Source organism: Giraffa tippelskirchi, chromosome 11 (assembly GCF_054371585.1).
Source record: "Giraffa tippelskirchi isolate mGirTip1 chromosome 11, T2T-mGirTip1v1.2.pri, whole genome shotgun sequence".
Classification (NCBI taxonomy): Eukaryota; Metazoa; Chordata; class Mammalia; order Artiodactyla; family Giraffidae; genus Giraffa; species Giraffa tippelskirchi.
The window spans coordinates 119359914-119383722 of record NC_137285.1 but is presented as its reverse complement, the minus strand read 5'-3'; the positions used below and the strand labels follow the sequence as shown (position 1 = coordinate 119383722).

Here is a 23809-nt window from a genome sequence, read left to right as displayed (position 1 = left end):
TCCCAGATTCTCTGATGCTCTTCCTCTGTGGGTGCTGGAGAATCATTGGCAATCCTCAGATTTTCATTCAGTTGCTTAGAAAACTGACCAGGATCTTAGAAGCTGCACCAAAGTCCCAGCGTCTTTCTCAGGAGCCATTTATTTTCCCTTATTTCTGATTTGAGAGCCTTCACCTTTTTCGAATCACCAAGGTGGTCCGAAAAGGTCCTGTACTTAAGAAATCTCTCCTGTGTTGGTGAATCTCGGCCCCAAACCCCGCATTTGGGCGTCTAACATCCTTAGGCCCATGGTTTATGCCCAGACGGCGCTTTTCAAGTTCAAAGCCGGGACTCCATTCTCCAGATCTAGCAGGTAGGGTTCACACTTCACCTTTTCGCGCAAAGCATCCAGGAACGTGCTTTGGACTCCCGCGGAGAGGGGCGATGGGAGAGGGTGTGGGTTTGCCTCGGGACGGAGCGCGCACTCGCTTACAAGCTCCAAACCTGGGCGCGGTCCCTCAGAACGCGAGGTCCCGAACCGAGTCCCACGCGCCTCTAGGAGCCCGCGAGCGCCCCCGCCCCTCGCCGGCGCCCAGGCCGGGGCCGCCCGGATCCTACCCCGCGGCACGCACCCCAGACCCGCCCCGCCCCCCGGCGGCCGCGAGTGGCGGGCGGAGCGCTAGGAGAGGCGCGCTAGGCTGTGCGGCGCCGCCTCTCCTCGGTGCCGGGGGAGGGACGGAGGGGCCAGGCGGGAGAGAGAGAAAGCCCGCCCGACCGGCTGGCCGAGAGCTGCATGCAACCGGTGGGAGGCCGGGCCGACTGGGGCTGGGGCTCGGGCGGTTTATCCGCGAATCCCTGGCGGCGAGCGCGGACGGCCCGGAGGCGGCGGCTCTGAGCTGGCAGGCGGAGGGTTGTCTCCCGCGCCCGCCTGCCCTGCTCGGTCCGAGGATGCGGGGGGGCGATGCCCGGGGCCAGGGACGCGCTCTGTCACCAGGCGCTGCAGCTGCTGGCCGAGCTCTGTGCCCGCGGGGCCCTGGAGCACGACAGCTGCCAGGATTTCATCTACCACCTGAGGGACCGCACCAGACCCCGGCTCCGCGACCCAGGTGAGTGCCGCCGCCGCTGCCCGGCGCGACCCCAGGGCCCTGGGCTGGGAGTTGGGGCCGCGCCAGGGCCTGAAGCAGGGGAGCGAGGCGGACTGGAGGGAGGAGGGCGGGTGACCACCCAGCTAGGGGAGGGGACCAGGAACCAGCGCCCCGTGGCCTGATGCTGGACCCGGGCGGGAACCCTGGCGGAGGCTGCTGCGTGGAGGCCGAGTCCGGGTGGGTTGTTGCGGGGTTGGAGGGACCACGCCCGTCACCTGCGCTCCGGTCACCGGGGCTCCTGGGGGCGGCTCCCGAGCTCTGAACCCCGCGCGCCACTTCCCCGGCTCTGCGCTCCGGGCGAGGAGAGGCCGCGGCGGCCTCGAGAGTCTAGAGAAGGGGGACGAGGCCAGAGGAAACTCTGGGAAGTTGGGAGTTGGGGACGGCCCCGGGCTGTGGCTTAATCCCACCGGGCGCCTCTCACCCTCCCCCCGGAGCGTCTATTTCCTTTCCTCAGTCGGGTAAGAAGGGCGGGGCGGGAGCCGGCGCTGGGCCGGGGGCTGGGAGCTCTGGGTCCCGGGCAGCCGGGCCTGAACCCGTTCCCTCCGGGTCTCTCCGCGTGGAGGCGGCCTGGGCCTGGGCGCCCGGCTCGCCCAGCTCCCGCTGCCGGGCACACGGAGGTCGAGGGGCTCACGGGTCATGCCTTGTACACCTAGTTATTCTTAATGAAAGTTTCGAAGCTCCTAACTTCGGAAAGTTCATTTATTTTGGCCTTTGACCAATTAAGGTTGGAGGAGGAAGTTTTAGTGGAGCCGTTTGCTTTTCCCCAAGGGTCCTGGGTCTCTCGCATCTTCTCATCCACTGCCGGTTATTGGAAGACACATTCCTTCCAAATGTTTACCTGAGATTCTTCTCACCTTGAGGCATCATTTTCTCAAATAGTCTCTCGACCTCAGTACTAGAAAAAAAGAAAAAATGTATAATGTAGTTGGGTTGTTAAAGATGGGGTAAGAAAATGGCCCTTCCCCTAATATTCCTCTGTATAAATACTTGAAATGAGCTATTGGTGTGCAAATTATCTAGTATGAATTTTCCTCATTTTAAGCCAATCCATTACATAAAAATACATTTACCCAAGGGTAAATTAGAGAATTATTTGATTCATAAAGAGGTCTACTCTGAGCCTGACTTAAATAGCATTTCCTTGATAATATATCCAAGATAGGTCTGTGAGGTGAAGAGAAGTTATCTATTAAAAGTTTGTCAGATTTTTTTCTACTCAAAGGCTTTTTAAAAAAAAACAAGAAACAAAAAAAATAGAAAAATTATTGTTCCCCTTTGCCTATGGTTATATTAATTAAGTGTATGGCATGGTCACTAATCTCTTACTTCAAAGTGGAGAATTAAGTCAAGAAATGCTGTTGATTTCATATCATTTACCCAGGGGTTTAATGCCCAGCTTTTGTGTGGCTCCTTGCTGCACTGATGTGCTACACAGACTGCAGACAGGAAATGACAGCTCTTCATTCATGAACTGGGGGCCTCGGATGATGTCCTCATTGGGGGAAAACTTCTGTCCTTACCAGGAGGATAAGAAAATTATCTAGCTTGCTTCATCCAAAGCTAGTGTTAGTGTTGAAACGTGTCACTTCTTTGCCTATGCCAGGAGTCCCCATCATTAGCACGCATAAGCAGTCCTCTGTGGGTTTACCAGAGATGGATGAGGCCTCTCGCTGAGTTGAATGTTTAACATGCCACATCTTTTTGTCTGATTTTTGTGCCTCTGCTCCTTTTAATCTACAAGCTAGATCCCATGTTCTTAGGTTTTTTCCTCAGTCCCTGCACTCGGAAGCCCTTACAAAAGTCACGTCTGATTCCTTAGCTGAGAAATAGCCACTGATATAGAGTATGCCATATTATTCTTTGAGTTCCTGAAAGCACTGCCTTGTTATCTTTAACTTGGATACAGCGGTTTTGAGGTAGTCTGGTGACCCTCTGGATCTTTGGTTTATGGTCAGGAAGTAGCCTGTTCATGAGGAAGGCTGGGGAGGGGGACTGTGAGTGCAAGATCAGAGGAACTGAGACTGCAGCCCCTATCCAAGGTACACCCTCTCTTCCAGGGCCCTTCAGCTCAGGCCAGAATCTCTCTTCACTCCTCACCTTTCTGTCTTTACCCACGTTAATTCTTACATCAAATGCATTTATCTCCGTCCCTTTAAAGCTGTTTGGTTGTCCAGGTCAAGAGTGCCTTTAATTTCTGAGCCTTAAACGCTGAGTGGTTGGAGTAGCGGCACTGCCCAAAGCTGTGAATGGTACCTATGCTGCTGTGTAGTGGAAACCAGAGCAACTAGGCACAGCAGCAGTGCTGGTACGTGGGTCCCTAGAGCAGGTCATCTCTATAAATGGGTGACTTCCTTTTCTGTAAAGGAGCCCACCTGAATGCCATGTTTCAGCTTTTTCTGCCCATTATCTGTCCCTGGCTACCCAGTGGTAATTAGGTTTTCTCAAGCTCAACTGAGGAACCTTGGCTTTGAAAGGAAAAAAGAGATATAATTCCCTGTGAATAGCAGAATGACACTGCATGTAGTATGTTTGTTTATTTTTCCAGAGGTGGGATAAGCCTGGTCACGGACCAGTGGGCCATCAGAAAGGTTAATTCTTTGCCCAGGTGACTGCAGTGCTATGATGTGGGAGTACAACCCTAGTCTTCCCTGACTTAGTATTAGAGAATTTAGTGAAAATGTGATTTAAAAAATAAAAAAATGAGGCTAAGTCATAAATTGAAACTTGAGTGCCTCATCCAGTCCTTCCTTCATCTGTACCAACTATGGAAAGTAAAGTGTGTATCTTTAAGCTGAGGGTGAGCATTTTTCCATAAAGAGCAATTAGAATCCTGTTAGGTGTCATTATGTTGTTTTCATATATTGACAATGCCAGGCATTAACTTGTGAATTTCATTGAATAGCCTTCACAGCAGAGAGAAGAGGAAGTGCAAAGGTCCTGAGATAGAAGTGTCCTTGATGTTATTCAAGGAATAGTTGAGTTCATGGGTGGCTGGCACAGAGCGAATAAGATAGAGAGTGACAAGAAATATGGTTAATGGTTAATGGAGGGGGATGATCATGTAGGATCTTCTAAACCATTATAACGGCTTTGGTTTTTACTCTGAATGAGAAGGGATTGAACAGAGAAGGGTCAACCCTTTGGCTGCTGTGTTGAGAAAATACTGTTGAAGATCAAGAGGAAAAGATAGGGAAACTTGCTAGCAGGCTATTTTAGTAATCCAGACAGACAAAGGGGATAGTGGGCACAGTTTGAAGATACAGTGCTCAGATTTGTTGATGGAATGGGTGTGAGAAGTGAAGAGGAGTTAAGGATGACACCAAGGCTTTTTGACCTAAGCAGCTCCATTTACTTGCAGGACTTTAGGAGGAGCAGAGTTGGAAGGAAAATAAGGAAGTTTTTATTTTATTAAAATTTTTTGTTTACTAAAGATTTTTTATACCTATTATATATGCAGTGTCTTTTAGTTAGTTCCACAGTGACCTGAGGCATGAAAGTCTTCTTTGATGTTATCAACTGGTCAGTGCTCATACTTTGTAACTGGGGTCTTCACTCTGTCTCCTCAAGAGGGCCAGTTGATTGTAGTAGAGCAGTTATTGCTAAAAGGTCTTTTCTTGCATGGAATGAAAAGCTCTGTTTAACTTGCACTCATTGATCTTGATTATACTTATTTCAGTCAAAAAAGAATTCATCTCTTCTCCATGTGGCTGTTAGGGGGTAGTGATTGTAACTTTTCTCATCCTGTTGTTTCCACATCTGGAAAAGAAAAGAGGATTGAATCCAGTCATTTCTAGGTTTTAACCATGTTTTATAATTTTATGTGTAAGTCTGTTCTTCTGAAGGGTGCCAACCACATCTGTGCCAAGCACTTTATGTAGGTCATTTCATTTAATCCTCATAACGTCTTCTAAGACCTTGCTGCTCAAAGTGTTCAGCTGTGCACCCGCAGCATCTGGGAGCTTGTTAGAAATGCAGACTTTAAGGCCCCCCTCCAGACCTACTGATGTGAATCTGTGTCTTAACAGGATCCTCAGGTAATTCATAGGCACGTTGAAGTTTGAGAATCATTGCTAAAAGAGATTGTATATATGAATAAATTGAAGTGCAGAGAGCTAAACTACCCCAGGGCCATGGGTTCCTTTGTAAGAAAAAGAAAGTTGAGTCTAAGTCAGAGTAGCTTCTAGGTAAACACATCACATATTCTAAGTATCTAGGAGTTAATGTCAATGAAAATTTCCTAGGTTATTTTTTTCATCTAAATGTCCTATCTTGTTCGATGCATGATACAGGGTACTCGGGGCTGGTGCACCGGGATGACCCAGAGGTGTGGGATGGGGAGGGAGGTGGGAGAGGGGGTCTGGAAGGGGAAGACGTGTACACCCATGGCAGATTCATGTCAACGTATGGCAAAACCAATACAATATTGTAAGATAAAAAAATAGATAAATTTTTTAAAATGTCCTATCTCTATTCTGTTTTTCTATAATGAATTTAATCTCTAATTGTAGGTTAAATTCTATGCAGTTATAAAGATTTTGCTCAGTATTTTTACTTTTACTTTTTAAAATTAAAGTGTAGATGATTTACAAAGTTAAGTTAGTTTTAGATGTGAGCAAAGTGATTCAGTTTTATACACACACACACATATATTCTTTTCCAATTTTTTTCTGTTATAGTTATTGTAAGATATTGATAATAGTTCTTTGGGCTGTATAGTAGGTCCTTGTGTTTATTTGTTTTTACATGTAATAGTGTGTATCTGTTAATCCCAAACTCCTAATTTATTCCTCCCTCTTTTAGTTACCATTAGTTTGTTTTCTGTGTGAGTCTGTGAGTCAGTTTCTGTTTTGTAAATAAGTTCATTTGTATCTTTTTTAGAACTTCTAAAAAATTCCACATATAAATGATAATTGTCATATATGATATCATATCATTATGATATTTGTCTTTCTCTTTCTGACTTATTTTACTTAGTGTAATATTCTCTAGGTCCATCCATGTTGCTGCAAATGGCATTATTTCTTTCTTTTTCCTGGCTGAGTAGTATTTCAGTGTGTGTGTGTGTGTGTGTGTGTGTGTGTGTGTGTGTGTGTGTATACACACCACATCTTCTTTATCCATTCATCTGTTGATGGACATCACTCAGTATCTTGGTCATGAATTCTTTTATTCATGATACTAGTTTTCCATTGATGTTCCAGCTTTGTATTTCTAGGGATTTTTTTTTTTTTCATTTTTCTGGTGAACTAGAGAATGTTTGGGGGCTTCCTTGTTGGCTCAGAGGGTTAAGAATCTGTCTGCATTGAGACCCGAGTTCAGTCCCTGGATTGGGAAGATCCCCTGGAGAAGGGAATGACTACCCACTCTAGTACTCTTGCCTGGAGAATTCCATGGACAGAGGAGCCTGATGGGCTACAGTCCATGGGGTCACAGAGTCAGACACAACTGAGTGACTAACACCAGAGAATGTTCACCTGATCAGGGTGTGAAGTAGATCTTTATGGCACATCACTGATGATCCCTCTGTCTTGGTGGATGTTAATCCTAGTTAGGAGATGCTTTTTTTCTAGACTGGTTTTCTAGATTGATTTTCAACCTTAGTTGCATATTAGAAACACTTAGGGAGCTCTAACAAACAAACAAACAAACAACAATAAAGAAACTATCAATGACTGAGCTCTGCCCTGACCAATTAAATTGGAATCTCTGGTGGTGGGACCTAGTATTGGTATATTTTTATATATGTTCTTCAGTTGGTTCTCATGTGCACCAGGTGGAAGGTAACTGTTGAGTGAGACCAATAAGTGAAGAATGAACCCACCTAACCCTTCTCAGCTCAACTCATATTTCTTTTTTGCAAAATTAGGAAAGATGGTATCAAGGCAGGGGCTTTGACTGTTACCTTGTACAGTTACCACCCAAATCAACTAACTGATTCTTAAATTTCTTTTGACAATATAACCCCCAATTTTTATTTTGAGGACTCTTTAAAAATATTATGAGAATCCATTATATTCACTCAGTGTAGGGGAAAAAAGAACAAATTGAGAAAATCATGTCCAAATTATTAAAAGGCCAGGAAGTGGAACTGTCATTAATGTCACCTTACATTTATTTAGAGTGAAGTAACTTATTAAAAGATGTACATGTAAAATAATAATTAAATATAGTTCGTAAGGAAAAATTTCCAAAATAATCACTGAGATTAAACATTAACCTTAATTCAGATTTTCAAAGACAGTCAAGAGAAAAATCGGAGAAGGCAATGGCACCCCACTCCAGTATTCTTGCCTGGAGAATCCCATGGATGGTGGAGCCTGGTAGGCTACAGTCCATGGGGTCGCTGAGAGTCGGACACGGCTGAGCGACTTCACTTTCACGCATTGGAGAAGGAAATGGCAACCCACTCCAGTATTCTTGCCTGGAGAATCCCAGGGACGGAGGAGCCTGGTGGGCTTCCGTCTATGGGGTCACACAGAGTCGGCCACGACTGAAGCGACTTAGCAGCAGCAGCAAGAGAAAAATCAGCCTTAAAACACTGAATTTTTATGAATAGACATTGGTGTGATTATGCACAATGGAATTAATTTTTAAAAATTAATGTTAATTGCAATCAAGTACTGGAGAGTCTTATAAGGAATGAGTGGCATATTGGATGCACAATCTGTGAAGATTTAATTTGCATTTACTTCAGTGACATTTTAGGGCTTCTTCATAAATATTTTATTTAAACAAGTGTGTTTTCATCTCCATGGGATTCCTCTCCATGGATCAGTGAGTGCTTTAGTCATGAGGTAATTTTCAAGAGGGAAAAACAAAAGCAAATTCTGGTAAAAGCATCATAGGCAGCCTTGTGGCCAGCTACCTCTTTCAGAATAATCAATCAAAAGCAAAAACTTTTTGATGTAGGCTAAACTTTCAAGGAAGACTTAAGCTGACACCTAAGGGAAATCACCCTAACATTCCCTGTTATGTATAGAGCACGGGCATTGCTTTAACTGTAAAAGCATACTGGCACTTTAGTGTTTGTGTGTGCATGTGGACTTTCTCATATAGTTGGCTTGAAAAAATATATATCAGAATCCCTTCCTAAGTGACTTACTTGAGGAAACCAGCAAGTTCCAGGGAAAAGGAGGAGCTTAATGAGAGGCACCAGTGGGAGAGCAGTCTCACTTTCCAGAAGACAACTCTGGAGTCTGTATTTCTGCTTTCTAAATGAAATCACATTTGAGTCATAAATGTTTACCACTTCAAGTGTTTAGTTGGGCTGGCTCAAAGTATGGCTTTAAACCAAGGCAAACTCCAACAACTAGGTTCTGCAGGTCTTGAAATATTCCTCGTGCACGTATTTTATCACACAACTTTTATACCAACACTGATAGAATGGCACTCGAAAGAAAAAGATCTCACCTAGGAAATCAAGATGATGAAGTGGAATAAGCAAGAGCTTAGGAATCAGAATCTGGTCCTGCCCTTACTAGTTTTATGACCTTAAGCAAAATATTTAATTCTTCACATTGTTCGGGGCTTCCCTGGTGGCTCAGTTGGTAAAGAATCTGCCTGCACTGCAGGAGACCTGGATTCTATCCATGTATAAAATGGGAGTGGAGGGCTGTTACAGCACAGTACCCAGAGTAAGTGCTCAAGTGAATGCTCAGTAAATGGATTTGGTGGTGGTAGTATCATCTGTCCATGATTCCCCTCAGCTGCTGGATCATCAAAAAAGCAAGAGAGTGCCAGAAAAACGTCTACTTTTGCTGTATTGACTACGCCAAAGCCTTTGACTGTTCATGAGAAACGCTGGGCTGGAGGAAGCACAAGCTGGAATCAAGATTGCCGGGAGAAATATCAATAACCTCAGATATGCAGATGACACCACCCTTATGGCAGAAAGTGAAGAAGAACCTAAAGAGCCTCTTGATGAAAGTGAAAGAGGAGAGTGAAAAAGTTGGCTTAAAGCTCAACATTCAGAAAACTAAGATCATGGCATCCAGTCCCATCACTTCATGGCAAATAGATGGGGAAACAATGGAAACAGTGAGAGACTATTTTTGGGGGCTCCAAAATCACTGCAGATAGTGACTACAGCCATGAAATTAAGATGCTTGCTCCTTGGAAGAAAAGCCTGACAAACCTAGACAGCATATTAAAAAGCAGAGACATTACTTTGCCAACACAGGTCCGTCTAGTCAAAGCTATGGTTTTTCCAGTGGTCATGTATGGATGTGAGAGTTGGACTGTAAAGCAAGCTGAGTGCCAAATAATTGATGCTTTTGAACTGTGGTGTTGGAGAAGACTCTTGAGAGTCCCTTGGAATGCAAGGAGATCCAACTAGTCCATCCTAAAGGAGATCAGTCCTGGGTGTTCACTGGAAGAACTGGTGCTGAAGCTCCAAAACTTTGGCCTCCTGATGGGAAGAACTGACTCATTTGAAAGACACTGATGCTGGGAAAGATTGAAGGCGGGAGGAGAATGGGATGACAGAGAATGAGATGGTTGGATGGCATCACTGACTCGATGGACATGAGTTTGAGTAGGCTCCGGGAGTTGATGGACAGGGAAGCCTGGTGTGCTGCAGTCCATGGGGTCACAAAGAGTCGGGCACGACTGAGCAACTGAACTGAACTGAGAGATGTTGTGGGTTTGATTCCAGATGAGTACAGTAAAATGAGTCACATGAATTTTTTGGTTTCTCAGTACCTATAAAAGTTATGTTTACACCATTCTGTGATTTCTTCAGTGTACAATAGCACTGTGTCTTTAAAAAGTACATAATTTAAAAATACTTCGTTGCTAAAAGATGCTGACCATCTTCTGAGCCTCCAGTAAGTCATTTTTTTGCAGTAGTAACCTCAAAGAACACCAAAACAAATATAATAATATTGAAAAAGTATGAAATATTGGGAGAATTATCAAAATATGACAGACATGAAGCGAGAAAATGCTGTTGGAAAAATGGCCTGATAGGCTTGCTTGATGTGAGGTTGACACCTTCAGTTTATTTTTTAAAAAATGCAGTATCTGTGAAGTGCAATAAAGAGAAGCACAACAAAATGAGGTAAGCCTATAATCATTCACAGACAAAATTTACTATTTTTTTTTTAAACTTAGCATTTTATCACCACTTATTAGCTCTATGACCCTGTAAAGTTATTCAGTCCCTGTGTCTTAGTCTTCTCATGAATAAAGTGGAGTGCTATTACCCAAACAAAATACAGGATGCCAAGGTATTCAAATTATTCAAAATTATTCAAATTCAAATACAAATTCAAATTTGAATTTCATATAAATAGCAAGTATCCATTGTTTATCTGAGATTCAAATCAAATTGGGCATCTTATATTTTTATTTGCTAAATATAGCAACCCTACATTAGTATCTATCTCATAACACGTGAAATACTCATCATAGTACCAGGCACATAGTAAGTGCTCAGTAAATATTAGCCATTGTTACTACTATTTTTATAATTTTTCCATGATGAACAATCATTATCGTGTAATTATTGTGGTGAATATATACATATATTCCAAAAGGTAGATAAGTCTTTTTTTACTTAACCTTTCTTTGGGGTTATATCTAGCATCTGATTTTTCCTTTTTATAAATAATATTTTATATCTATAGTATCCCACTCTCTTTTAAGAAAATTTCTTAATAATTAATCATCACCAATGGATTCCAATTGCTTTCCAGCATATCTAGGCCAGTTAGCACCGCTACATATCAACAGTCAGTATACTACCATTAGGAGGTATAATGTGACAAAAAGTGTCTAATTCAACAGGTTTTGAGTGCCTATCTGGTTTTCAACTTGAATTTTTTTGTTGGTAGTATTGAATGTTTTTAATATTTTAAACCAGTTTATGTTTTCTGTTATGTGAATTTTGTGTGTTTATTCTCTACCATGTATAAATATATATTTTGAGACTCTTAATGTATTTCTTACCAATTTGCATTAGTTGGACCATAAATATTCTGTCAAATTAGCTTATAGAAGGAGCAGTGTATAGTCAGTGCACTCAGGTTGTCTCCCTATATTCAATCCATTCCTCTAGACTGCCTTTTAAAATGTTAGGAGTCCATCAAGAAATAGAAATTCTTTGTAACACTCTTTCCATCCAAAGTGCCTTTATTTATGTGAGTTGGTATGAAAAAAATTGTTATGTAACTTGAATCTCTTTTTCTTTCCCCCTTCCACCTCCCGCTAGGACTGTAGCCACATGATCTGATCATTCTTCTAATTATAATTAAGTTAAACTAAAAAAACATCCACTGAGTGCCTCTTAAGTGCCAGGTGAACTTTCCTGGTGGCTCAGATGGCAAGGAATCTGCCTGTATTGCAGAAGAGCTGGGTTCTATCCCTAGGTCTGGAAGATCCCCTGGAGAAGGAAATGGCAACCCCGCCAGTATTCTTGCCTGGAGAATCCCATGAACAGAAGAGCCTGGTGGGCTACAGTCCATAGGGTTGCAAAGAGTCGGACACGACTGAGCGACTAACACTAAGGGCCAGGTACTAGGTTGGGCATCACTGATTCGAAAACACATTAGACATGATTACTGCCCCTAAGGAACTGTGATAAGCAATAATTACGATTAATAAAGATCAGAAAGGAGACATGTACTGGATCAGTTCAGTTCAGTCGCTCAGTCGTGTCTGACTCGCTGCGACCCCATGAATTGCAGCACGCTAGGCCTCTCTGTCCATCACCAACTCCCGGAGTCCACCCAAACCCATGTCCATCGAGTTGGTTATGCCATCCAATCATCTCATCCTCTGTCGTCCCCTTCTCCTTCCACCCCCAATCCTACCCAGCATTAGGGTCTTTTCCAATGAGTCAACCCTTCGCATGAGGTGGCCAAAGTATTGGAGTTTCAGCTTCAACATCAGACCTTCCAATGAACACCCAGGATTGATCTCTTTTAGGATGGATTGATTGGATATCCTTGCAGTCCAAGGGACTCTCAAGAGTCTTCTCCAACACCACAGTTCAAAAGCATCAATTCTTCGGCGCTCAGCTTTCTTCACTGTCCAACTCTCACGTCCATACATGACCACTGGAAAAACCATAGCCTTGACTAGATGGACTTTTGTTGGCAAAGTAATGTCTCTGCTTTTAAATATGCTATCTAGGTTGGCCATAACCTTCCTTTCAAGGAGTAAGCGTCTTTTAATTTCATGGCTGCAATCACCATCAGCAGTGATTTTGGAGCCCCAAAAAATAAAGTCTGACACTGTTTCCACTGTTTCCCCATCTATTTGCCATGAAGTGATGGGACCAGATGCCATGATCTTAGTTTTCTGAACGTTGAGCTTTAAGCCAACTTTTTCACTCTCCTCTTTCACTTTCATCAAGAGGCTCTTTAGTTCTTCTTCACTTTCTGCCATAAGGGTGGTGTCATCCGCATATCTGAGGTTATTGATATTTCTCCTGCCAATCTTGATTCCAGCTTGTGTTTCCTCCAGCCCAGTGTTTCTCATGATGTACTCTGCATATAAGTTAAATAAGCAGGGTGACAATATACAGCCTTGACGTACTCCTTTTCCTATTTGGAACCAGTCTGTTGTTCCATGTCCAGTTCTAACTGCTGCTTCCTGACCTGCATACAGGTTTCTCAAGAGACAGGTCAGATCGTCTGGTATTCCCATCTCTTTCAGAATTTTCCACAGTTTATTGTGATCCACACAGTCAAAGGCTTTGGCATAGTCAATAAAGCAGAAATAGACGTTTTTCTGGAACTCTCTTGCTTTTTCGATGATCCAGCGGATATTGGCAATTTGATCTCTGGTTCCTCTGCCTTTTCTAAAACCAGCTTGAACATCTGGAAGTTCACGGTTCACGTATTGCTGAAGCCTGGCTTGGAGAATTTTGAGCATTACTTTACTAGCATGTGAGATGAATGCAATTGTGCGGTAGTTTGAGCATTCTTTGGCATTGCCTTTCTTTGGATTGGAACAAAGACTGACCTCTTCCAGTCCTGTGGCCACTGCTGAGTTTTCCATATTTGCTGGCATACTGAGTGCAGCACTTTCACAGCATCACCTTTGAGGATTTGAAATAGCTCAACTGGAATTCCATCACCTCCACTAGCTTTGTTCGTAGTGATGCTTTCTAAGGCCCACTTGACTTCACATTCCAAGATGTCTGGCTCTAGGTGAGTGATCACACCATCGTGATTATCTGGGTCATGAAGATCTTTTTTGTACAGTTCTTCTGTGTATTCTTGCCACCTCTTCTTAATATCTTCTGCTTCTGTTAGGTCCATACCATTTCTGTCCTTTATCGAGCCTATCTTTGCATGAAATGTTCCTTTGGTATCTCTAATTTTCTTGAAGAGATCTCTAGTCTTTCCCACTTTGTTGTTTTCCTCTATTTCTTTGCACTGATCGCTGAGGAAGGCTTTCTTATCTCTCCTTGCTATTCTTTGGAACTCAGCATTCAGATGGGAATATCTTTCCTTTTCTCTTTTGCTTTTCACTTCTCTTCTCTTCCCAGCTATCTGTAAGGCCTCCTCAGACAGCCATTTAGCTTTTTTGCATTTCTTTTCCATGGAGATTTTCTTGATCCCTGTCTCCTGTACAATGTCACGAACCTCTGTCCATAGTTCATCAGGCACTCTGTCTATCAGGTCTAGAACCTTAAATCTATTTGTCACTTCCACTGTATACTCATAAGGGATTTGATCTAGGTCATACCTGAATGGTCTAGTGGTTTTCCCTACTTTCTTCAATTTAAGTTTGGATAGAGTGCAGGAAAAGAGAGAAATAATTATTCAGTGGATCTATAGAGAACTCCTGGAGAAGTTGATTTTTGGGTGGAGCACTTTGCCTGGAATGTGTAGGGGAGAAAGACATTTTTGAAATTTACAAACATTATGGGATGAGAGAGAATGGGTCTTTGATAATAGTAAGTGAAGCATGTGTTGGGAATGTTGAGAGTTGAGTCTGCTTTAATAAACACCGGTTTTCAGATCATGTAAGTCCTTGTTTGCCATTGTCCAAGTCCCACAGAGGACTTGGGCTAGAGTACTCTGATGCAGGTATCTTTAAGGAAGTACGGTTTAGAGTGATGAGCTCAAAGGATCCATTCTCAGCAAAGTAGTTCAGAGATTTCAGGATGGGGCAAGTTCTGTGGGTGCATTTCTCAAGTCTTCTTGGTTCTCATGGGAAAAAAGCTGACGTTGGTGATGATGTTCTTCCTTACTGAGTTAAGGTCCTAACAGATTAGAATCACTGCATGGGTGATTACCTATTCAGATCCCCAAGCGTGTCACCCTGAAACTCAAGTGTAATTACCTCATCTAGTTGTAAAAACTGCCTTTAGCAAGTGTTGTCATCTGGTTCAAACATCTGGATTTCAGATAAAATTTCAGACTGTGCCAACAGTAACATCTTGCTTCCTTGCCTGTTTATTTAATAATGAAAAAGCAATGTGTTCAGTTGCATTGCAGTCATTCAGTTTGAGGATATGCACAGTCTGTTTTCTCTGATGTTACAGGGCCGTGAAGGGAGCAAACATCGCAAGCCTAGTGCCTACCAAGCCATGCTGCAGAGATGGTGGTTTATTCTGTATACAGGCGCTGCCAAGAGGCCAGTACAGTTCTTTAAATGAAATGAATGCCTTTAGGCAGGTCCTACACTTTTCCACTTTTCATATCCACCCCACCTCCCCTGTGCCACACACGTAAACTTTACTTATCACATTTAGGGGATATGCCTGGCTACTGAAGACATTTCAGTTTCCATTAGCTGTAGCACTGCAGACCAACTGAAGAGTTTTAAGCTGAAAACGAAGGTGAGCAGATTTGTCTCCTGATTAGATGACTCTGGAGGCAGGATGAAGGTTGATTGCAGAGATTATGATTAGAAATGCCATTTACTTACTTATCAAATATTTATTGAACCTCTCCCAAGTACAAAGCTCTATTCTAGGTATTGTACATACCTAGGTACCTTGATAAAGTACTATACATACACTAGGGAACCAAACAGAATATAAAAAGCTTGCCTTATGAAATTTACAGGTTGACTAGAGGAAAACACTATGTAAAGAAGCTAATTACAGAGTATGTTAGCTACTGATATAGTGCTAAGGAGAAAAATAAAGCATGGAAAGAGAATAGGTGTGGGAACTAAAATGGCATCAGTTGTATGAGTAAAATCCAGAGATATGGGAGCAAGATGTGCACATATCAGGAGGAAGAGCAGTCCAGACAGCAGAATAGCAGGTGGAAAGGTTCTGAGGCAGGTGCATGCTTGGTATGTTTAGGTATTAGCCAGGGGCAGTGGGACTGTGGTGGAGTTAGCAAGGAAGAGGAAAGTATTAGGTTAGGAAAGTATTATGTGCAAATGTAATTGCAATTTTGGACTATGAATTTTAAATCATTTTAACGAGGTTCAAACACGTTTTTATTAATCAAAGTAGGAACCATTAACAATCAGCACATTTTTGCCAACAAGATGTAAGTTTGACTATTCCTGTAGAGTAAAAATCCATGCTTTGGGATTTGACAAACTCTTGGAAAGCATTTTCTGCCTCCTGCTGGTTGTGGGAGTGTTCTCCTGCAAAAAGTTGTTGAGTTGCTTAAAGAAGTGGTAGTCGGTTGGCAAGAGGTCAGGTGAACATAGCAAATGAGGCAAAACTTCGTAGACTAATTCATTCAACACTTGAAGCATTGGTTGTGTGATACGCAGTTGGGTATTGTCATGGAGAAGAATTGGGCCCTTTCTGTTGACCAGTGCTGGCTTCAGGCATTGCAGCTGTCGATGCATCTCATTGATTTGCATCTCATTGATTTGCTGAGCTTGCATTGCAGATGTAATGATTTTGCTGGGACTCAGAAAGCTCTAGTGGATCAAATGGGCAACAGTGACCCAAACAGTGACCATGACCTTTTTTTTGGTGCAAGTTTGGCTTTGGGAAGTGCTTTGGAGCATCTTCCAGAGAAGGCAATGGCACCCCACTCCAGTACTCTTGCCTGGAAAATCCCATGGATGGAGGAGCCTGGTAGGCTACAGTCCATGGGGTCGCTAAGAGTCGGACACGACTGAGCGACTTCACTTTAACTTTTCCCTTTCATGCACTGGAGAAGGAAATGGCAACCCACTCCAGTATTCTTGCCTGGAGAATCCCAGGGACGGTGGAGCCTGGTGGGCTGCCGTCTATGGGGTCGCACAGAGTCGGACACGACTGAAGCTACTTAGCAGTAGCAGTAGCAGCAGTTGGAGCATCTTCTCGGTCCAGCCACTGAGCTGGTCAGTGCCAGTTGTCATATAAAATCCACTTTTCATTGCACGTCACAATCTGATTGAGAAATGGTTTGTTGTTGTTGTGTAGAATAAGAGAAGGCGACACTCAAAAAGGATGGTTTTTTTAATCTTTGTACAGCTAATGAGGCATCCACTTATCAAGCTTTTTCACCTTTCCAATTTGCTTCAAATGATGAATGACCATAGAATGGTTGACGTTGAGCTCTTGAGCAACTTTTCATGTAGTTGTGAGAGAATCAACTTTGATGGGCCTCTCAGTTGGTCATTGTCAACTTCTGATGACCAGCCCTGCTCCTCATCTTCAAGGGTCTCATCTCCTTTGCAAAACTTCTTGAACCACCACTGCACTGTACGTTCATTAGCAGTTCCTAGCCAAATGTGTTGTTGATGTTGCAAGTTGTTTCCACTGCTTTACGACCCATTTTGAACTCAAATAAGAAAATCGCGCAGATTTGCTTCTTGTCTACCATCATTTCCCTAGTCTAAAATAAACAAAATACACAGAAAGTAATAAATTATTAGTAAAAAAAAAAGTAAAGTGAGAAATGCACATTTAAAAATGTGTAACATAACCACATTTATTTAAGAATGTATTCCAATATCAAATGGCAAATTTCAACAGTGCAAAAACTTCAATTACTTTTGCATCCTCCTAATAGTAGTTGAGATCAGAGAAGTGATGTCATGCTGATTGAAGCCCTAGAATCCACTGCCATTTTACTCAGAGAAAGATGGGAAGCCATCAGAAAGTTTTAAGCAGAGAGGTAATAATAACTGAGTTAGGAATGGAAAGGATCACTCTGACCAGCATATAGAAAACAGGTTGTTAGAAGGGTGGAATCAGGGGGAGCAGTGATGTGGATGGTGTGAGAGATGATGGTATCTTGGACCAGAGTGTTAGCATTAGAGATGGTAAGAAGTGGTCAGATTCTAGGTAGCTGGAAGGTAGAGAAATAAGTTTGAAGGGAAAACTGGGAGCTCAGTTTTGGATGTGTTAGGTTGGAAATGCTTATTAGAGCGTCAACTAGGGAACAGACTAGGAAGCTGGACTTAAAAGTGTGTGAGAAAGATGACTGGCTTGGAGATATAGATGTGAGAGTTGTAGACTTGGCGATGATATTTAAAAAGAATTATCTAGGAAGGTGGTGTTGCCTAGAGATGAGAAGAGGACTGAGTTCTGAAACTCTCCAATATTAAGAGGATGGAGAGAAAATGAGGAACCAGCAAAAGAAGTCTAATAGAGACCAGAAGATCCAAGAAAGAGTATTGACCTGAAAGCCAAGATGAAGAAGAAATTGTGTGAAAGAGCAAAAAGTAAACATCTGTGTCATATGCTACCATTAGGTCCAGTAGAATGAGCGCTGATCACAACCACAGCAGTTAAGTGAGGTAGGGGTCATTGGACATGAAGTTGATTAGCCGTTATCATTGAGAGGTGAGAACAAGCCATACTGGAGTGGCCTTAAGAGAAATTCATGGGAGAGGAATTCGGGGCAATAAAAACAAACTGCTCTTTCAAGTGTTTCTGTAGACAAGAGCAGAAAGAAATGAGTTTGCAGTCACTGGTGAGGAAAGGGAGATCAAGGGGGTTTTTTGTTTGGTTTTTCTTTTTAATTTTTTAATTGAAGGATAGTTGCTTGACAGAATTTTGCGGTTTTCTGTCATACATCAACAAGAATCAGCCATAGGTACACCCATGTAACCTCCCTGCCCTCTCTCTCCCCCTCCCCCTCCCATCCTTCAGCCTGTCATAGAGCCCCTGTTCGGGTTTCCTGAGTCATACAGCAAATTCCCATGCCATATGTAAAATACATAGCCAAAGAGTTTTTGTTTTTATTTAAAGTTATAAGAGATAACAACGCTTAGGTGATGGGAATGGTCTGGTAGAGAACAAAAATTCATGGTATAGGATAATGAAGGGGGACTTGCTGGAGGGATATCCTTGAGTGGGCATTGGGATATGCTCCTGGAGCTCAAGGAGCAAGTCTATATATATACACACCATCAGCATAAAGATGACATTTAAAGCTGAGAGATTAGATGAGTCTACCAAGGAGTAACTGAAGATAAAAGAAGTCAAACAACTAGTTAGAGGTGAGGGAGATAGAAGGAACCAACAAACAAGATTGAAAAGGAATAGAAAGTAGGGTGGGAGGAAAATCAGGAGTGTGGTGGCCTACAAGTGCAGAAGGTATTCCTAGGAGGATGGCATGAGACCTTATGTGAAATGCAGCTAGTGAGTCAAGTATGTTGAAGACCAAGGACTGCTCATTGCATTTAGCAATGTGGTAGTTCACTGGTGACCTTGAACTGAGTGGTTTTGAAGTGGGGATAGGTGAATAGAGTGGGTGAAAGTCTGATTATAGTCTCTGTAAGAGATTATGAGAGGAGAGAGGTTGAAGAAAGAGAACATACACTGCTTTTTTGTTTCATTGTGAAGGAAAAGGGAGGAGAAAATGATTCAAAAGATGGTTTGTAAAGAAAGGAGAAAATAATTGTTGGTATGCTAGAGAGATGTTAAAAATGATGCAGAGGGTTGAACTGCCTGAGTGATGTGTTTGAGTTGAAGAGTTTTTCAACCAGTTCATTTGTTGTCATGCAAACAGGACAGAGTATGTGGTTCCAGGTGAGTAGGTGTGGTTTGGGAATATTATAGAATTGTCTTCTGTTTGCTCTTCCATTATCAGTGAAAAAAGAGGCTTCAGGGTTACCATAGGAGAGTGAGAATGGGGTAGAAGATGCTGAAAGTTTGAAAAGAGCAAAGGTAGAAATAATAGTCCAGGAGGTAGGAGATTGAATGGGTTAGGGAAGTAGAGTACGCCTGCCAGACAACATTAAGGGCCCACTTGAAAGTGGTGCTCGTGAATTTAAAGTGATATCCACCAGCATGGGTATAAAGTTTTCTCTCACCATGAGCAGCTGTCTTTGTACAGGCATGAAGTGACGGGAGCAGCCTTGTGCTTATGTATGACAATGGAAGTCTGACAAAAGAATTGATAGTATATAGATAACCTACTGAATGGGAGAAGATATTTGCAAATGATATGACCAATAAGGGGTTAATATCCAATATATTGGATTGGCCAAAAAATCATTTGAGTTTTTCCAGAAGATGTAACAGAAAACCCCAAATGAACTTTTTAGCCAGCTCAATATATAAACAGCTTACATAACTCAACATCAAAAAAACCTGATTAAAAAATGTACAGAAGACCTCAGTAGACATTTTTCCAAAGAGAACATGCATGCACATAGCCAACAGGCACATAAAAAGTTGCTCAACATCACTAGTCATCAGAGAAGTGCAAATCAGAACCACAGTGAGGTATCACCTCATACCTGATAGCATCAAAAAGGACATATAAGACAAATGTTGATGAGGATGTGGGGAAAAGAAAACCCTCATAAACTGTTGGTGTTGGTGGGAATGTATATTGTTGCAGCCACTGTGGAAAACAGAATGGAGGTTTCTCAACAAACTAAAGAACTACCATATGACTCAACAATTCCACTCTTGGGTATATATCCAGAAAAGAAAACACTAATGGGAAAAGATTCCTGTACCCCAGTATTTATACCAACATTATTTACAATAGCTGCTTTCAGGTATGGAAGCAGCCTAAATGTCCATCAACAGATACATGAATAAAAATGTACATATACATACAAGGGAATACTACTCAGTCGTAAAAAGGAATGACATTTTACCATTTGCTACAACACGGATGGACCTAGAAGGTGTTATGCTTAGTGGAATTAGTCAACCAGATAAAGACAAATACTCTAAGTTATCACTTATGTGTGGTATCTAAAAAAACTACAGCAAACTAGTAAATATAACAAAAAAGAAGCAGACGCATAGATATAGAAAACAAACCAGTAGTTACCAGGGGGGAGAGGGTAGGAGAGAAGGGCAATATAGTGGTAGGGGATTTAGAGATACAAACTATTAGTTACAAACCAAGCCACGGGATATATTGTACAACACAGGGGACAAATTCAATATTTTATAAGGCTATAAATGGAGTGTAATCTTTAAAAACTGTGAATTACTATATTGTATACCTGTAATTTATTTAATGTCCAGATGGGCAAGCCAGATTTAGAAAAGGCAGAGGAACCAGAGATCAAATTGCCAACATCCACTGGATCGTAGAAAAAGCAAGGGAATTCCAAAAAATATTTACTTTTGCTTCATTGACAATGCTAAAGCCTTTGTGTGGATCGCAACAGACCATAGAAAATTCTTAAAGAGATGGGAATACCAGACCACCTTACCTGCCTCCTGAGAAACCTGTGTGCAAGTCAGGAAGCATAAGTTAGAACTGAACATGGAGCAATGAACTGGTTCAAAATTGGGAAAGGAGTACATCAAGCCTGTGTATTGTCACCCTGTTTATTTAGCTTATGTGCAGAGTACATCATGTGAAACACCCGTCCAGATGAAGTACAAGCTGGAATCACAAGATGATACTACACTAATGGCACAAAGCAAAAAGGAGCTAAAGAGCCTCTTGCTGAAGGTGAAAGAGGAGAGCAAAAAAGCTGGCTTAAAACTCAACTTCAAAAAAACAAAGATTATGGCATCTGGTCCCATTACTTCATGGCAAATAGATGGGGAAAAAATGAAAACAGAGACAGATTTTATTTTCTTGGGCTCCAAAATCACTGCGGATGGTGACTGTAGCCATGAAATTAAAAGATGCTTGCTACTTGGAAGAAAAGCTATGAGCAACCTACACAGCATATTAAAAAGCAGAGACTATACAAAGGTCTGTATACTCAAAGCTGTGATTTTTCCAGTAGTCACATATGGATGTAAGAGTTGGACCACAAAGAAGGCTGAGTGCCAAAAAATTGATGCTTTCAAACTGTGGTGTTGGAGAATACTCTTGAGAGTCCCTTGGACAGCAGGGAAATCAAATCAGTCAATCCTAAAGGAAATCAACTCTGAATATTCATTGGAAGGACTGATGCTGAAGCTGAAGCTCCAATACTTGGGCCATCTGATGGGAAGAGCCGACTCGTTGAAAAAGACCCTGATGCTGGGAAAGATTGAAGGCAGAAAGAGAAGGGAGTGACAGAGAATGAGATAGTTGGTTGGTATCACTGACTCAATGGACATGAGTTTGAGTAGACTCCGGGAGATTGTGAAGGACAGGGAAGCCTGGCGTGCTGCAGTCCTTGGGGTCTCAAAGAGTCAGACACGACTGAGAGACTGAACAACCATTTTTATAATATTGTACATTAGCTATATTTAAAAAAACATGAAAAGATTTGAGGGTATATAAAGTAGAGTCATTAGAATGATTGAATTTGAAATTTCATATAAGTAAGGAAAGTACAGTGGACACATGGTGAGTTGGGAATAGTGAAGCAGTGGTAGGGTCAGTGGACTATAGGTGCTCTGGGGGAGATGATTCCTGGGAATGCAGTGAGAAGGAGGGAGCCAGGCAGAGATTATAGAGGGGCTACAGCTGCTCAATGACTGGGTCTAGGGTGTGATCATGGGAATGAGGCTGTAAGGCAGGGTGGGGGACAAGTGATTGAAGGAAGAAAGGGAAAGAACCAGAGTTTGGGAAGTATTGAAGTAACTAAAAATTAAGACAGAAGTAGTGTTGGAGAGAATAACTCCAGGCCAGGAAATGACCTGCATGAGGAATGTCTGCGATGAGGATGTGTAGTGATGATATAGTGGTGCAGTTGGGTACCTGCAGAATCAAAGCTGGGGGATTTTAAAGAAAACACCAGAAATAGTAGACTCTTAGTATTTATCCAGGCAGAAGTGTTGAAGGGATGTTTTAAGACAACGGAGTTGGAAAACTGATGAGAGATGTAAAACTGCTTTTAATTGTGTTTTTAAATTTATTTTTAACTGCGCTAGGTCTTTGCTGCTTTGTGCTGGCTTTTTCTAGTTGCGGTGAGTGGGAGCTACTCTCTGTTGTGGTTCATAGGCTTCTCATTGTGGTGGCTTCTCTTGTCATGGGGCATAGACTCTGCGGGCTTCAGTAGTTGCAGCCTGCAGGCTCTAGGTTGTGTGGCCTTCAGTATTTACCACACAGGGTCTCAGTAGTCGTGGCCCACGGGGTTTAGTTGCCTGAGGCATGTGAAATCTTCTCAGACCAGCAATTAAACCCGTGTCCCCTGCACTGGCAGGCAGATTCCTATCCACTATACCACCAAGGAAGTCCAACAAATATTTGCTTTATTAAAGTTTTATTTTCTATTAAAATATGGCCAATTAACAGCGTTGTGATAGTTTCAGGTGAACAGCGAAGGGACTTGGCCATACATATGTATGTACCCATTCTCCCCTAAATTCCCCTCCAATCCAGGCTGCTATATAACTTTGGTATTAAAAATATTAAGAGGTAAAATGGTTGGTACACCAATAAGAATTAGAGGGATCCTAATGTCCAAATTTCTAGCATAAGTACCAGGGAAGATGGTTATGTGATTTAATAGGTTTACTGTTGGATGTCCAGCATTTTTTTTGTGGGAAATAATACAATTATTTTTAAATCCTTGAAGTATAAGAATGTATTGAGATCTGATGCAGATGTCCAGGCAGATCCGTCAGTCGACTGGTAGGTCATTGGGAAAAAGTTACTGGAAATCAAAGAAGGTGAGAAAAGGTTGAATGCTAAGGCCCTCTAGAAACTTACTTAAGAGTTTTGGAAAGTGATTCGTAATTCCAGCTGTGCATCAGAATCAATCGGGAAACTTTTGAAAACACAACTGCCCAGTCCCCAAACTGACTAAACCAGACTCTTCTGTAGTAACACCTAAAATATCTCTACACGTGAGTCTGGTATGCAGCCAGGGTTGCAAATGACATGCATTTATAGCCTTTATGGATAGAGATTACTTTTTACAGCCCCATTGTCAAAATAAGTGCTCCAACCATCTGTATAAAACCATTATAAAATGTTAGGGAAGGAAATCTAAGCATGAAATGCATTTACTATTGTCATTTATCTTTTTTTTCCTTACCACAATAAGTTATCTCCCAATTATTAAGTACAGCTGCTGTTGATGCAACTGATAGTAAATTCTATAGAAAATTTAGCTGTAGGATGTAGCTGTAGCATTCTGGTGCTAACTAAAATCATGGTCTTCTTTATTGCTAGGCATGTAATATGATTATCACTTATTTTTAATTTAGGATGACTATACTGTACATAAGGTCTGTAAAAATTCTAATGAGGCTCTGAGCTTAGAGAATGTGTTTGCTTGATTTCTATAGGCTATCAATCCTTCTTGCCAGTATGTTCACTTACCATCAGAAAAATCTGGGTAACAAAGAAATAGGCATGAATTACAGGATATATTAGAACGACTTGTGACACTTACTCAGAAAATCCCAGGTTAAGCATATTTTCAGTTCTGATGTTTTCAAATAATATGGATGTCAAT

General features: G+C 42.0%; 1 protein-coding gene across 5 annotated transcripts in view; it reads left to right on the top strand.

Annotated features, from left to right (window-relative positions):
- Positions 1–23809, top strand: part of SYT9 (synaptotagmin 9) — a 319437-nt gene that overhangs the window by 111507 nt on the left and 184121 nt on the right. For 2 of the 5 annotated variants that reach the window (XM_081540900.1, XM_081540899.1), the window contains exon 1: positions 283–1084. The exons of 1 other annotated variant lie outside the window; for it this stretch is intronic. In XM_081540900.1, coding sequence (XP_081397026.1) covers positions 940–1084 — 145 coding nt within the window. In that variant the 5' untranslated portion in view covers positions 283–939. Of the gene's footprint in view, positions 1–282; positions 1085–23809 lie in introns of those variants that run through there. 2 more of the 5 variants (XR_014068686.1, XR_014068687.1) reach the window with 1 other exon arrangement.